Source organism: Phaethon aethereus (assembly GCF_964289735.1).
Source record: "Phaethon aethereus genome assembly, chromosome: 5".
NCBI lineage: Eukaryota > Metazoa > Chordata > Aves > Phaethontiformes > Phaethontidae > Phaethon > Phaethon aethereus.
Window position 1 is genome coordinate 42069687 of NC_138579.1, and position 14230 is coordinate 42083916.

At 39.5% G+C, this 14230-nt stretch overlaps 2 protein-coding genes across 2 annotated transcripts; one reads left to right on the forward strand and one right to left on the reverse strand.

The window, feature by feature from the left end:
* Window positions 1-2630: 2630 nt before the first annotated feature.
* Window positions 2631-7054, reverse strand: HAUS2 (HAUS augmin like complex subunit 2; the record flags this gene model as incomplete). Its single annotated transcript, XM_082000158.1, has 6 exons — window positions 2631-2780; window positions 2910-3018; window positions 3638-3770; window positions 4581-4650; window positions 5957-6049; window positions 6788-7054. Coding segments are annotated over 6 exons (822 nt in total), but the record flags the coding sequence as incomplete, so codon positions are not given.
* An 859-nt stretch (window positions 7055-7913) lies between these two features.
* LRRC57 (leucine rich repeat containing 57) lies at window positions 7914-12239 on the forward strand. The gene is made up of 5 exons (XM_082000280.1): window positions 7914-8188; window positions 9398-9533; window positions 10577-10845; window positions 11319-11504; window positions 12090-12239. Exons 1-5 carry the CDS (start codon window positions 8105-8107, stop codon window positions 12129-12131), a joined length of 717 nt encoding a protein of 238 aa, XP_081856406.1. The 5' UTR covers window positions 7914-8104; the 3' UTR covers window positions 12132-12239.
* Window positions 12240-14230: the final 1991 nt, after the last annotated feature.

A 14230-nucleotide genomic window follows, 5' to 3' on the forward strand; every position in this document is an offset into this window, starting at 1 on the left:
CCTTGCTAGAGCTAATGGAAAGCTCTCAGCTGTCTTAAATCCTTTCAAAAGCCTCCTGTGCAAAATAAAACTTTGAAACTTCCAAAGAACTGTAAGTGAAATCAATGTCAATCTGTTGCATTGATAGAGGTCTTGCACTTAGAGTAGCATAAAAATCACCAGAAGTTTAATAAATTGCTTTTAGAGCATTGTCCTTGTCAACTACCAACATTATTGTGAAGCTGTGAGAGGAAGCAGCCTTGGCTTCACACATAAACAAAATGCCAGGCTCAACAGACAATTCCTGTTTGTTTTTTGCCAGTGTTGTTACTCATTTTTAACTGTACTTTTTCTGGTTTCGCATTTCAAAATATGAGAAACTCTGAGCCATATCTGAGTATCATACAGGAGTGTTTTACAGTCCATTTAAACATCTTCTGTTTAAATTGCCTTTTAACTGTACTATTTGTTTGCACTTTTAAGTATAATTCTCCTTATAAGACAATTTGCTGTAAGATCCAGATGCATCAAATCCAAATGAAAAAGATACTACAATACAGCAACCTTCCAGATTAAAGTATGGGATGAATCCTTCAGAACCAACACTTTTCATAATTCATGACCCATCACAGAAATGCTAAAATGAATACCTACAAGCTGTGATCACTGTTTACTTCGATAGATTTATCCTTTTAACCATGCTAAAGAATGAATTGGTAGGGCAATGGCAAATGGTATTAGCTAAAAACTCTACCAACTCCACAGTCAACTCTCCATTAATGGATACAGTAAAAGAAGAAAATATGCTTGACTCTTTGGGACATGGCTAAAATACATATTTATCTTCATTTCAAGGAATTCTAATGAAGAAACTAACTAGAAATGTGTTCATCCTATTTCTGGAAGCATTAAATTACAACAGCTTTAATTTGCCTGACCTAAAGCATCACTGTAAGACAATGATGTGAGACAGATGTTAAGCCTGTGATAGAGGCGCAGGACTAGGATTCCAAAAGTTTGGATTCTGTTTCTTCCCATTTCACAGAACGTGCAAAGCACTTTCAGTAAAAGTGCCAGCTCCTCTGCAATTGTGTGGAAGATTTCGTTTCCACACCTGAAATGACAGTGATGTGGGACTTCAGACTCAAATCCTGCAATGACATACAGCAAGTGTTCACACAAAGATCATGTTAAAGTTTATGGGACTTGAAAGCCAGTTTATATTCTCAGACACTGTCTACTGATATTCTGCTTGACTTAATCCAAGTTGTTTCTATCCTCTTAACTTTTCTCAACATCAGCTACCAGAGAATTGTTAAGCCATATTCCTTGTCATCACACCCAGCAGAACGATGTCATATACAAACGTTTAAATGGGATTCTCAGAAAGTTTCAAATATAGAGTAGACCAATTACAAGTAAGTCAGATCAAAGTGTGCTCAACAGAGAACTAAAGATTTCTTCCTTAATTCTACTTTAAGTTTTTATGCACGAATCAAATAAACTAGTGAAAATTGTGTTGCACTGAGCCACCTAGTGGTTACTTTAAAAAAATAAAGGGCTCTTATTTTCAGAAATAGAAATCAACAGGTTGGATGTATGAAGAATTCAGAGAACAAAAACGATACAACAGTAGAAAGGAATACATCTGCACCACTACCAGTTTGCTCTGTATCCTGAATACAAAACCGGACAACCACCAAAGACAACCAACTGTCCTGGTTTACAGATGTCAGGCCAGTGACATTTTACCAACAAATATTTCCACGACATAAAAAGTCACTAAGGCTACAAACTGAACAAGCAATGCTTTTGCTAAATTGTCAGACATACTCATGGAACAAGACTTTTAGTCTAAGGGGGGCACTGAAGATGAGGGGCAAGTAACAGAAAAGGAGAGACTGAAGAATATATTTATCACTGTCATAGAAAGGTGGTTTGCAAATCAGTAGATCTGTCATACATCACCGCATCCATTCCCTGCTTTCCCACACAACCATATCATAGCTATAATAAATTGTAACTTAAAACTAGTTTAATTTCTTGGTTGGAACTGCTATGGAAGCATAAGCTAGGACCTTAAAAATGTGTGGACGTGGCACTTCAGGACATGGTGGTGTTAGGTTGATGGTTGGACTTGATGATCTTAAAGGTCTTTTCCAACCTTAATGATTCTGTGTGATTCTGTGTGTGTGTGACCTAAGACTTTGCACTGTTCTTTTAATTACAGGACTTTATAACAAAATAAAAAGCAAGAGCCTGAGCTCTTGAAATCTAGTACTTTTATTGACATTTTATACTGACATACAAAACACAGTGTATTACAAGATGCTTATAAAAATGAATACAGACACTATAGCAAGTGCACGAGAAATATCCCAACAAATTTGCATTGAAGATACAGGCTCCAAGGGAATCCTATTTCAAAATGGAACCCCTTAACAGTCTTCTCTGTAGTCCGTCTTCCTATAAGCTACTGCTCATTGTCTGTTTTATCTTCCTTTTAATAGTTGGAGAACTGTTACATCAGAACAGAAATAAAAACTACCTACAACGTCCCTGTTGGATCAAAGCACAACTATGTTGTAGTTTTCACAGCAGACCATAAAATGTAGTTCTTTGAATACGCATCATTTGAGGAAAAGGATTTGTTATGTTAAAGACAAGCCAAAGTCCAATTCAGCAGTATTGCAGATGCTGTCAGAGTATACTTCTTTTTGCACTTCTCTCCACTTCAGTATTTGTTCTGCCAGCTCCTCCAACTCCATCAAGAGCACCTCTGTTTTTGTCAAAGCAGTGTCCTGAAGCAGAAAAGAGTTGGATTTCATCTCTATACATCCTGTAATTCTCGCAGGACGCAAAAAATAGCCTAAGGAACAAAACAGCATTGAATTCTTAATGCTGCGGGAGACAGTTCTTTTGCTACTCACCATATTCTTCATGACATTTGGAATCTGAGGGATGCTTCTTATGGTCTGCAAATGGCTTTCAAGCTTCTCAATGAAATTCACAGCCTCAGCCAACAACTCTACTATGTATCTGTAACCAAGAATGAGCTCCCTAGTCAGAAGTTGTGCAAAACAATGAGGATTTAATACTTCCAAGCTCTTATTTCTTTCCCCTGTGGGTTTTCTTGGTCCTCCAGTTTTATGTGAGTTCTTAACCATTTAATTAATTTATCTGCAATTACACTTCTTTTATGACTCTCAGCAACAAGTAGGGCAGAAACTGCAGAAGTAAATATGCACTTTTTCAGTAACTGGACTAGATTTTTAGACCATGAGAAGGACTGTATTTTTAAAACAAGTACTGTGTAAGGAAGACATCAAATGCTAAAGTAACAATTCCTACCTATGAAGAAGCATAATGAAGCAAGCATTTAACACATTTGTTTAAAACAATGTATCACAAATTGTTGTGTAATATTCAGAAAAACAGACCAATAACCTAGCAAGTATTAATAAAAATATGTATCACTACCTTTCTATGAATCTAGCAATGAGTAAACTACTAGCTTTTAGCTGTGGTTCTGCTACCACTTTTTATTTCTATTCTTCTCAATGGAAAAGTGAATGAAAGCATGTGACATTTACTGCCTATTAGTTCAAATTACTTTGGACTTACGCAAAGAAAGAACAATTACTTTCTATATGCCTACTTGTGGAAAGTAGCCTCAATAGGCAGGCTGTCTTGACATCTGGGCTTTATCAACCTCTTCCTAAGAGCTCTCTTCTCTTTCAGTACAGCTTCCAAGTGTCTGTTCATATCTTGCAAAATATCACATTTTTTGCCTATAAAAGAAAATTGCAAAGTTGAAACTACTGTCGTGCTAAAACAAGAGCTAAATTTCTTCTGGAGAAAGACAGAAAGAAAAAGCCTGATCTACTGCACTGGAAAGTTTATATTTTGTTGGAGTATACGGGACTTCATATCAGCATGCATCTCAAAGTGGTCATACTTACCTTTTAGAGATACAGCTTTGTTAATTGTTTTACATTATCTATGGTTTTAAGTAAACTATCTCCGAGATGAAACCAACTTCTTAAATTATACCATAGCATTGACATATTACAATATATTTCACTAGGCTAACACAGCAGTAACAAGCTAGAATGTTTTTAAGTATCCATCAAATTGTGGGAAAAAGTGTGAAATAAAAAAAGAATTGAATACATATGCTCCCAAAATACTAAAATAAAAATCCAACTAATTTTAGGGGCATACAGATGCAGTAGAAATACAGCAAGTTACTAGAAAAACAGCAAAGTAGCATGCAGGCCAAGGGAAGCAAATCAGGTTACTGATGATCTCAGAACTCCTGATGAGCCACTGACCCTGGGGAGCTGACCATGCACAATCACAACTTTTTTGGAGAATGAGTTAGGAACAGAGCTTCTACTGAGACAGTGGAGAATGCAAGTTTAAATAGTATGGAAGCAATCTTTAGGGGCTAATAAAACACCTGCAACCTCTAACAAGCTATCCAGTGGAGACAGCTGCAATAACTTCTAGAATTGTCACGTACTTAGACAGATGAAACATTAATCTGCCGATGAAGTCATTTAACACTCTTTTTTTTCCTAGGGTACAACTGCACTTACTTAGGTAAAAAGGGTGAGCAATGTCTGCTGTCTCCTTCTCCAACTGTAGAATTTCAGTTTTCAGCTTCTTCTGCAAAAATAAGAACATCAAATTAAAATGCAGTTTTAATATACTTACCCAAATGTTGTTGACCCTCTTGGGGTGGTGGAGGAAGTAAAAAGGGAGAAAGAAGGAGGGCGGGAGAGTGTGTATGTGTGTGTGAGAGTGAGCATTTGCATGACAGCATGCTACCATGCTCTCTTAGGTGTTTCTATTACTAGGTGGGGCTTTTTTGGTCAATAGGAAAATGAAAAAAAACCAAACCCAACTAAAGTAGTTGGTGATTTATTGGGAATTTGGGCTGGAAAAGACAGATCCTGCAATTCATTCCTAAACCACAGAAACTCACATCTCCTACAAAGTAGTCTATATTCTACTCAAGAACTCTCTCAGCCCAAAGTCTCCTTCTTCTGGCAGATTGGGGTTTTTTTTAGCTGTGGGAGAAGCTGTCTCAGATGAACCTCCTAGCTTTAATTCTTTCCAATGATAAACCAGTACAAGAGCAGCAGATACCTTCTTGGGGCTGAAAGAGTTGTAGTCATTTTTGACTAGACAAGAGAAGATGGAGGAAAGTACAGAAGGGGATGACATATCAGTCTCTCAAGACGCACAGAGAATTGTTGCTTTGCTTTTTTTGATCATTAAGAGGACAAAAATAAACCTGCTTCACTCATAGCATATTGAACATTAGTCACAGAGAGTATTTTGCACGTGAAACCTTCCAGCAAAGGAGACTAAGCAGCCACCTTCCTGGGAGCTGTAAACTGTTTGTTCCTTCTGCCGGTCAATATAGGATGATGATGGTTGTTGAACTCATTCTCCAAAAAGTAAATGGTGAATTTGTCATGCTGCTTTGCAGTAAGGCTTTGCAGGTGCTGGAGCCTGCATTGTGCAATTTAATAAACACAGTTTTTGTACCAGCTAACAACTGCTCAGTGGGCCAACAGCCAACTCAGGTAGTAGGAAGCAACTGAAGTTCTCTCTTGCTAACCAATAAAATGGTCTAGTTGCCTATAAAGAAATGCATTTTTGTAAGTGTAAGTAAACTATGAATTATTTGTTCTTCAGTTTCTTCAGGGAACTTCAGGTAACACTTCAGTCAAAGATGCAAGCTGCTGCGCCTTTCCAGTTATACTGAAAAATGTAGCTTCATAATATTGTTCTTGTCTTTATGACAACTCAGTCCACTGGCGAAAAAGTGCCACCTGGTAAACTGTTAAAAAAAACCTAAAACATGAAACATTAACACACATCAGTCTGACACCTCATCAGGTGACATGTATTAGCTCTAAGTATTGAAGTGTTGAGTGTACACTGACAACAGTAAAGGCTATACCTCATTGATTTCAGCTTGAATGTTTGCCATTTTTTCCATCTCTGAGAATTTCACAAAGCATGAGGGTTTTCTACAGTTTAAATCCAATGCCTCCTGTGAAAGGAAAATAATGGGAAAAAATGCAATCAGCAGCAACAAGAACGTATTGAACAAATTCTCAAGACTGGCTTTTAATAGTCTAAAGTTACTGTTACTCTCTTGTACTATGCAATACAGTAAATTGCATCCGAATAACTCGTAAAATACATGCATTATTTGGGGAAAATGGAACAGGAGTGAAAATAAAATTTCATAAAAGGCAGTATGAGAGCACTCTCAATGATACTGGCTCACATGCTGCTGGAACGCACTAGAGGGCATAAAAAACCCCTCATGTCTCCGCTCCAGAAAAATACCCGCCAGGAGGTACAGTTATTCCCTAGCAAGGAAAGTTGCCATCAGCCAAGAACGTGAGAGGTCCCACAATCAAGGGAAGAACTTCTCTGCCTCTCAGATTAACAAGCATTTACACAAACAGGGACACGGCTGAGCGTTTGCAACGCGATCCTATTCCGAGACAGGAACCGGCACCGTAGCGGACAAGGCACCAAAGCACAGGCCTGTCCAGCCGACGGTTGAGCGTGAGGCACCGCACCTGCCGTCGGGAGACATGCACTCGAAGGACGGGCACAGAGGGAAAGGGAAGAGCTGCGACACAGCCCCCGAGCCGCGGCTTCCCCAAAACCTCCGGCACAGGCAGCTTTTGTTAAAGCCGCCGTCTTCCCCGCCGCCGCCAGCTTGCGCAACCACCTCCAGCGCGGCCCTCCTCCAGGCCCCCCCGCCGGCCCTTACCTGGCTCACGACGCCCACCGCCAGGCACCGCGCCAGCAAGGTGGCCGCCGCCGTGGGCTGCCCCAGCTCCCAGGGGCGGTAAGAGGCCCCAGCGCTGCTCCGCTCCTCTCCGCCCCTCGCGTATCGCCACCAGTTCAGCGACACTGGCACGTACAGCGGCCTGACCGCCCCGCGGGGCCTGGATCTGCCGGCTGCCGTCGCTACAGAAGCAGGGCGGCGGCGCTCCGCCATGTTGGGTGTCCCAGGAGCCCGGGCGGATGGTGGTATTCATGGCCGCAGAGTGGCCGCCATGTTGGGTGTGACAGGAAAGGGGTGAAGAATGACACGCGTCTGGTTCCGGGGAAGCCGGTAAGTGCTTTCGGAGCGTCCGTTCTGGAAGGGTGGAGGCAGAGCTGGAGCGCGGGGGAGGGTGCGGGAGGGCCTCCGCCGCCGTGGAGTGTCGGTGTGTATGCGACTGTACAGGTGGGTTGGACCGGGTCGGGCTGGGCCGGGCTGACCCCGCCAGAGATCCCGGCGGTGGCGAGGCCGGGGCGAGGGCCAAGCGGCCGCGGTGGGGCAGGGGCGGGGTTGAGGCGGGTGAACCGGGGCCTGCAGCGGGTTGTTGCTGGCTTCGCCCCTTGCCGAGGGTCTTGCTGACCCGCTTCTAGCCGTCGCGGGAGGGAGTGCTTCTTGGGCTCCTCATCCTGGCTGTTTACGTGCTGTAATGGGGTTTGTTCCCCACCTCCCGGCTACAGACCTGACACTAATCCCTCGGCCAGTAACCCGGCGTAGTTTGTCTTGAGGATTAAACCCTGCTGGAGTTACGGGAGACGGATGTCGTAGCAAAGGAGCCAAGTCTCTAAATGAAACAAATGTTTCCAAATAAGCAAATAAAACTGTAGTTTGGTCAGCAGGTCAGTGCTGGTAGATACCACTAAAATCACGGCCAGTCTCCATGGAGAATCTTTTCACAGAATCTTTTTCACTGGCTGGGCCCTGAAAGGTGCGAAATGTGGAAAGTATGCAATTTTTCCACTTAGTTTTAACTAGACTTGTTGCATCATTTAAATATTCAAACTGCTATAACGAAGGCACCTTAACCTAGGGAAATATTTTTAAGTTTTATATTTTTTAATTATGAGGGAGATGAAAATGCAGCAGTGAAACACTTTAGTACGTTGAAATGCTTGTAGTGTTGAAGATGGTATACGTAAAATGACTTTTTACATTTGCTTTGTCACAGAGACCTTGGATTGCACTTCTCTAGGGCGGAATAACTGAGAGAAAGTGGCTGAGACTATCACTCCAAGTCTGTACACTTGACAGAAAACTGTTAGGATGGGAAATAGTGCATTAAAAGCTCACCTGGAGACAGCACAGAAAACTGGTGTGTTTCAGCTAACGGGAAAGGGACTTACAGAGGTAATGGAACTGTAGTGGAAACGTGGCTGTTTGTGTGCATGACTGGCGCTTTTGGAGAAAATTCTCACCTCATTGTCATAATGCAATGCGTACGTGTATTTCTCATAAATAGTGATGGATAATGTTATTTCAAGATTTTTTTTTTTTCCTTTCTGCAGAGCAGGTTTTTGCTTGCACTGTCATCTGATTGAGTATTTGTCTGTCAGGGCATTTCTATGCTTATGAGCTTATACTTTAGAGTGCATGCATGTTCAAGAAGTACTAGTTATGATGTTGTGCTTTTTAAAAAAGGGCTGTAAACTTGAGGGGAGAAAATGTAAATTTTATAACTGTATTGTTACCTAGAAAGATACTCCACAATTTGTTACATTTAGATAGTTATGTTGCATTTAATTGTAGTCATATAAATAGTCTGTACAGCTGTTCACTGGGCTGCAAGCATCTTGAAATTTATTGTATCGGAAACGGTCTTGACTTTGACTCAACTGCAGAAAAACGCAGAATGTCTTGGAACCATAAGTCATGTAACAATTCACAGGATAGCCCAAATATATTGCAGTAATTTTCCATGACTTTTCTAAAAGTATCTTCTTCCACTGTCCTACCTTCTCTCTTCACTTTTCCTCTGCTAAACCAAGAGAGAATCAAAACCACTGGTGTGTTGACCAGGACTTGCTGAGGGTGATTGCAAGGTTTTTCTTTTTTTCAGTTTAGTGCCAAGTGCAGATTAAAGTGGAACAGGATGTAAATAAGAATAAGGAAAATGGTTTACATAATTATTTAAAAAGGAAAGCAAGAGAAAAATTTCCCAATCACACTCTGTTAAAATACAGAGTTGTTAACTAGCTGTAGAATATTTTTAAATGACAGGTACGTTTAAGAGAAACACACAAAAGGACTGAAACATAAGCCCGTGTTTCTTCCTTCTCCCTTTTTAACTTAAATTCTTTGAATTAAAACCTACTCTTCCTATATGTTAGACTGTCTCCTTTATATCCTTTTTCCCTTCCTCAGATGAAAAAATATTTCTAAAAATATGTATTAAGCAGATTTGCCAACTTAGTTGCACATTGTGGTGACTCGACATTGTGATACATATGACAGTAGGTAACAGTGATACAAATTTCACTTACAATTTTAAGCTGTGTAACTTGAACATTTGAAGCTGTATCAATTATTTAAATGCTGTATCTTTTTTCTCCCCCATAGTTTCCTGAAGATCTGCAGAAGCTAACAAGCAACTTAAGGACAATAGACTTGTCAAACAACAAAATAGAGCTCTTGCCACCTCTCATTGGAAAATTTTCCTTTTTGAAGAGCCTTGTTCTAAACAACAACAAACTGAGTATGCCTGCTAATTAATATCTCCACAGATTTTTAAAATAATAACCTGACTTCTCTGATCAGAAATTAAATTTAATGATGTAACTCTCACAGGATGTAAATGGGGAGTTTAGTCACCTAAACTGAAATCTTTGGAATTCATGTACAGGAAAAAAAAAAAGCAAACCCATAAATTCTTCAAACGTAGTTGCCAACTTATTTGTATTATCAGTTTTACAATGACACGTAAGTACTTAAAACCCTAAAACGTTTCCGTGCTGTGACTTCTCTGATCTGAAGCTTTAACAGTGTCAGGTGGCTTAGTGCTTGCATAGAGAATAGGTAATGAAGATTATCTGTAGAAAATGTTGCTGGCCATTCAGTGGTTGTTACGGTTTCTATTGGACAAATGTCCAACTTTATGGAAAAATTAGGATGAGGTGAAAAAACTTTTTTATGCGTTAATTATGTATTATCTGCCTTTTTGAAAAACAAATGTAATTTACAAACCTCTTGTGACTCTATAGTGAAACTCAAGGGGTGCTACAGGTTATACATGTGTGTAGGTAGAATGAGGGATGAATGAACACTGGCAGAGCTTATGTGGTAAGGCTTATATGCTAGGACATGATACTAAGTATGAGAACTTAGTTTTGAGTGAGTTGAGTAATACCTTTAAAGGGTTGCAGTAGACCTGAAGCTGTGAATTGTGTGATACTTCAAATATCATAGAATACATTGGCAAAGTGGTTAGTAAGGAGTACAACTGATAGTCTAAAATCCTCTCAGAGTAGTATTTTCAGCCTATGGAAAAGGCAAAGTCTGGCTTGTCTGCAGATTATTTTTTAAATATTTATGGAAGATGGTTAAAAAGCATGTGTTATTAGTGGGCTTAAGTTTCTGTGCAGGGATCTGTGCCTTTATTGGAGAATGGGGAGGAATCCTGTGAGAAATTACCGTAATATAGTGCTGTCTTCTGTGCAGAAGCTTACTTGACCTAAATGGGTATGAACTTTTTACTGGTTTTTGTTTAGGTAATCTCTTTGTTCTGTCATTTATTTCTAGCTGCTTTACCTGAAGAGCTGTGTAAACTGAAAAAACTGGAAACACTACACTTGAATGGCAATCACTTGAGACAGCTACCGGCTGCATTTGGACAACTTTCGGCTCTCAAAACTCTGACCCTTTCTGGAAACCAGCTTCAGACTGTGCCTACACAACTCTGTGGTCTTCGCCACTTGGATGTGGTAGATCTTTCCAAAAACCAAATCCAAAACGTACCTGACACCGTGGGAGACTTGCAGGCTATTGAGCTCAATTTGAACCAGAATCAGGTCTGGTAACTGAGATATTATGGACATGTTCATGTACGACATGGTTTATCTTGGACTTAGTACATCCATAGAACATAAGCTGAGACTACCAAAACTTTTTAGCTAAAAGACACCTGCTGGACGCAACAGAATTGAGGGATCCTAACTAGAATTTGTGTATTGATACATCCAACTGCCTGCTTTGACTAACTAACAAATCCTGAATTCAATCATACAAAAAATTACTCGAACAGTTCTTGAGTAGGAATCTGATAAACAGATGTGTATGCTGCCTGTAATGGAAGAAAAAGAAGTTACTTGGATTTTTTGACCATTATCATTGTTGCTTATGCATTGTAAAGTAGTTGCTATTAGTGTGGTTTATATTTACAACATGGTAATTGTTTCATACTAGTCTGAAACACAAATCACTTTAAGTAATCATGGATCACTAACATTTTAATCCCATTTCTTTTTTTTTTTATTTCTACCAGATTTCCCAGATCTCAGTGCAGATCTCCCACTGTCCACGCCTCAAAGTCTTGCGTTTAGAAGAAAACTGTCTAGAACTCAGCATGCTTCCTCAAAGTATCCTCAGTGATTCCCAGATCTCACTGCTTGCAGTAGAAGGTAACCTCTTTGAAATCAAGAAACTCAGAGAACTGGAAGGTTATGACAAGGTTTGTGTCTTTTTTTTGTTGTTTTTGTGTTTTGTTTTTTTGTAATGGAGCTTCTGGTGAAGCCCTTACCCAGTACCTTCTCACAACACTAAGCTTTTATGCTGGTGAAAAAAAGTACAGTCTACTGGTATTGTTGCTGGTACTGGATTCGTAACTAACCTCTGAAAAGAATTTCAAGAGTTCTTCAAAGATTAACTTTCTCATAGGATTGAGGATCAGTGTTCTTTCATCAGCATCTTTTGAAGGGTAGCTAATGATGACAGGTATGTGAAGGTGTAAGTCTTCACTTTGATAGGACAAAAAAATAACAGATACTTCCCACTATGCAGCACTCTTAACTGTTTAACGTTAGTTCATCCTTAACACTTGAAATCTGACTGTTCACTGGAAGGACTTTCTAGAATATTAATCTGAATTTTTTGTTTGTAGTTATTTTTAATTAAAACTGTAATAGTTGTGTCTGCGAAATGCAAATATACTTTAAATGCAGAATCCTTTTGAGTCTAAGAGCAGACCCTTAGCTGCTTTCAATAGTGAATCTTGTATTAATTTCTGAATCTTAACTTTTTTTTGTTTTCTTTGCAGTACATGGAACGATTTACAGCTACAAAGAAGAAGTTTGCATGATCGTTATGCTTCACTGACTTAAACCAAGACTGATGGAAGAGGTGATCAGTGTACTCCTCTAGTAGTCTGATATGGTCCGTTAAGGCCACGTTGAATAAACTTGAACTAGAGAACATGGGTATTGAACTGATGAACCTGCCCAGGGGCCAGTTTTGATTTTTGTGCCACTATAGCTTTTAACACATGTTCTCCTTTGTCAGGGCTTGTTCTTTAACAGAGAAAGGGAATGAGTATTTCAAAGTTGCCAGTTTCCTTTTGTCAGGAAGCTGGCTGTTTTAAGAGGGTTATTTCTGCTGGAAACATTTTTCCGTCATAACACATGGATTTGACCACTAAAGCAGATCTGAAACATCTTATGTCTTGCAGTGAGCACTATTCTACAGAGAAGAACTTTTACAGATGAGGTTTTAGTTTATTACCTGTATAAGGGTTTTTTTTTTTATGAAGCACAAATAGTCATAGGTAAGTTAAGTGTTTTATTAACTGCTTCCAGTAAAGAAATCATGGTTTGAGCATCTTTCATATTTTACTGTACAGGCTTTCTTTTCCCATAAGCAAGAATTGCACTAGAGTCCACTTCTGCTTGAGCTGTATCAAATAAAAATGAGGTTCACCTTCACTGTATTCAGTAAACATATGTATTGCTGGAAAATATAACAACCTTGCACTGACTCCTCATGTACCGAGCAATGCTGACAGTTTTGGTCATTAGCTGCCTGCTGCTGCCGCCTTATTACCAGAAGCACCTAGAAAGAGCTAAAAATGTATGCAATTATGTAACTTATACTGAAAAGGAAAATGTACTTGTTTATTTTAGTAAATAATTTTTTAAAAAAAACACAGTTCAAGTTTATTTGGTGTAACTGCTGCTGTTGTCACTTTAACAAGTAGTACTAAGCTATCACTGAAAGCCATCACTTAGGTACTTGGTTCCATCAGTTGTTGGCAACAGCTATAGTTCAACTGCTTTGAGAATGCAGAGGATTTAAGAATGTCAACACTGTGGTAGCAATTCAGTTAATATGTACTGCACACGCAAAACAGTGAGGTAGGACCTGTACGAAGTGCTCTTCTTGGCAAGATAAGCATGGCTGCATCTGTTCCTAATGAGACTGTCTTACAGGTAATCATACATTAACTACTGCTGTATACTTAAGTTTTCCTACGTCAGACACAAACATCATTTAGACAGCAAACTCCTTAAAGTTGCTGGTATAATCATCAAGTATTCAATGTCTTACACCATCTGCAGTTAAGAAAAACTGGCCTCTGTGCCACTCTTTTTCCTCAATGTAATAACTATAGTTAAGATTAGCAATTAGGGATTCTTTTATAAGATGCTCAGAAGAGGTATCAAGTTCCCTGACCCTGTCAATGTCTGTCTTCAATTCTTACTCAGTAATACCTACTATAAGAGTGTTTTGGGGAACATTGGCTCCTTATTCAAAGGATGAGTGAGATCCATCATTAAACAGGGAACCAGTTTTACCTAAGAACCACCATTCCAGGTGTTACTTTATGAAAAAAAAATCCATCTTCCTGTAAGAGGTTGCTGACAGCAGTCAGTGTTTACTAGGCTACTTTGTTTTTCAAGACATACGAGGGGAGAGCTTTAAGAACAGAACCTGTATGTTACCATAATGCAAGGCCATGTATAGTCAGAAATCTGTTCAGCTTCATATATTACACTCCACAGATTATGACGTGAAAATTCAGCAGTGTATAGTTTAAAGCCTCAGGCTTATTTTAAGTTCAGCTCCTTCCCTTTGATACCTAAATCTCATTTGAAGTATTAGCTTCCCGCCCCCGCCATAGAGATATGCCATGCAGGAGACATCCACAGAACAAAGCCCCTCAGTTCACAGATTCTCCCTTTGCATGAGAAAGGAGCAACTTGCCAACTACAAAGGAGCGGTCTATCATCGATATGTATGTACTTGGCAATGCTGTGGTTTTGGTTTTTTTAACTGGAAATATTTTATGCTCAGATGCTGCTTCTCTCACATTTAACATTTCTTTATCAGGACTCTTCTGTCTATTCAAAGATGTGTAAGAAGAGATAGTAAATTAGAACATTTAAAAATTATTAAGTTCACATT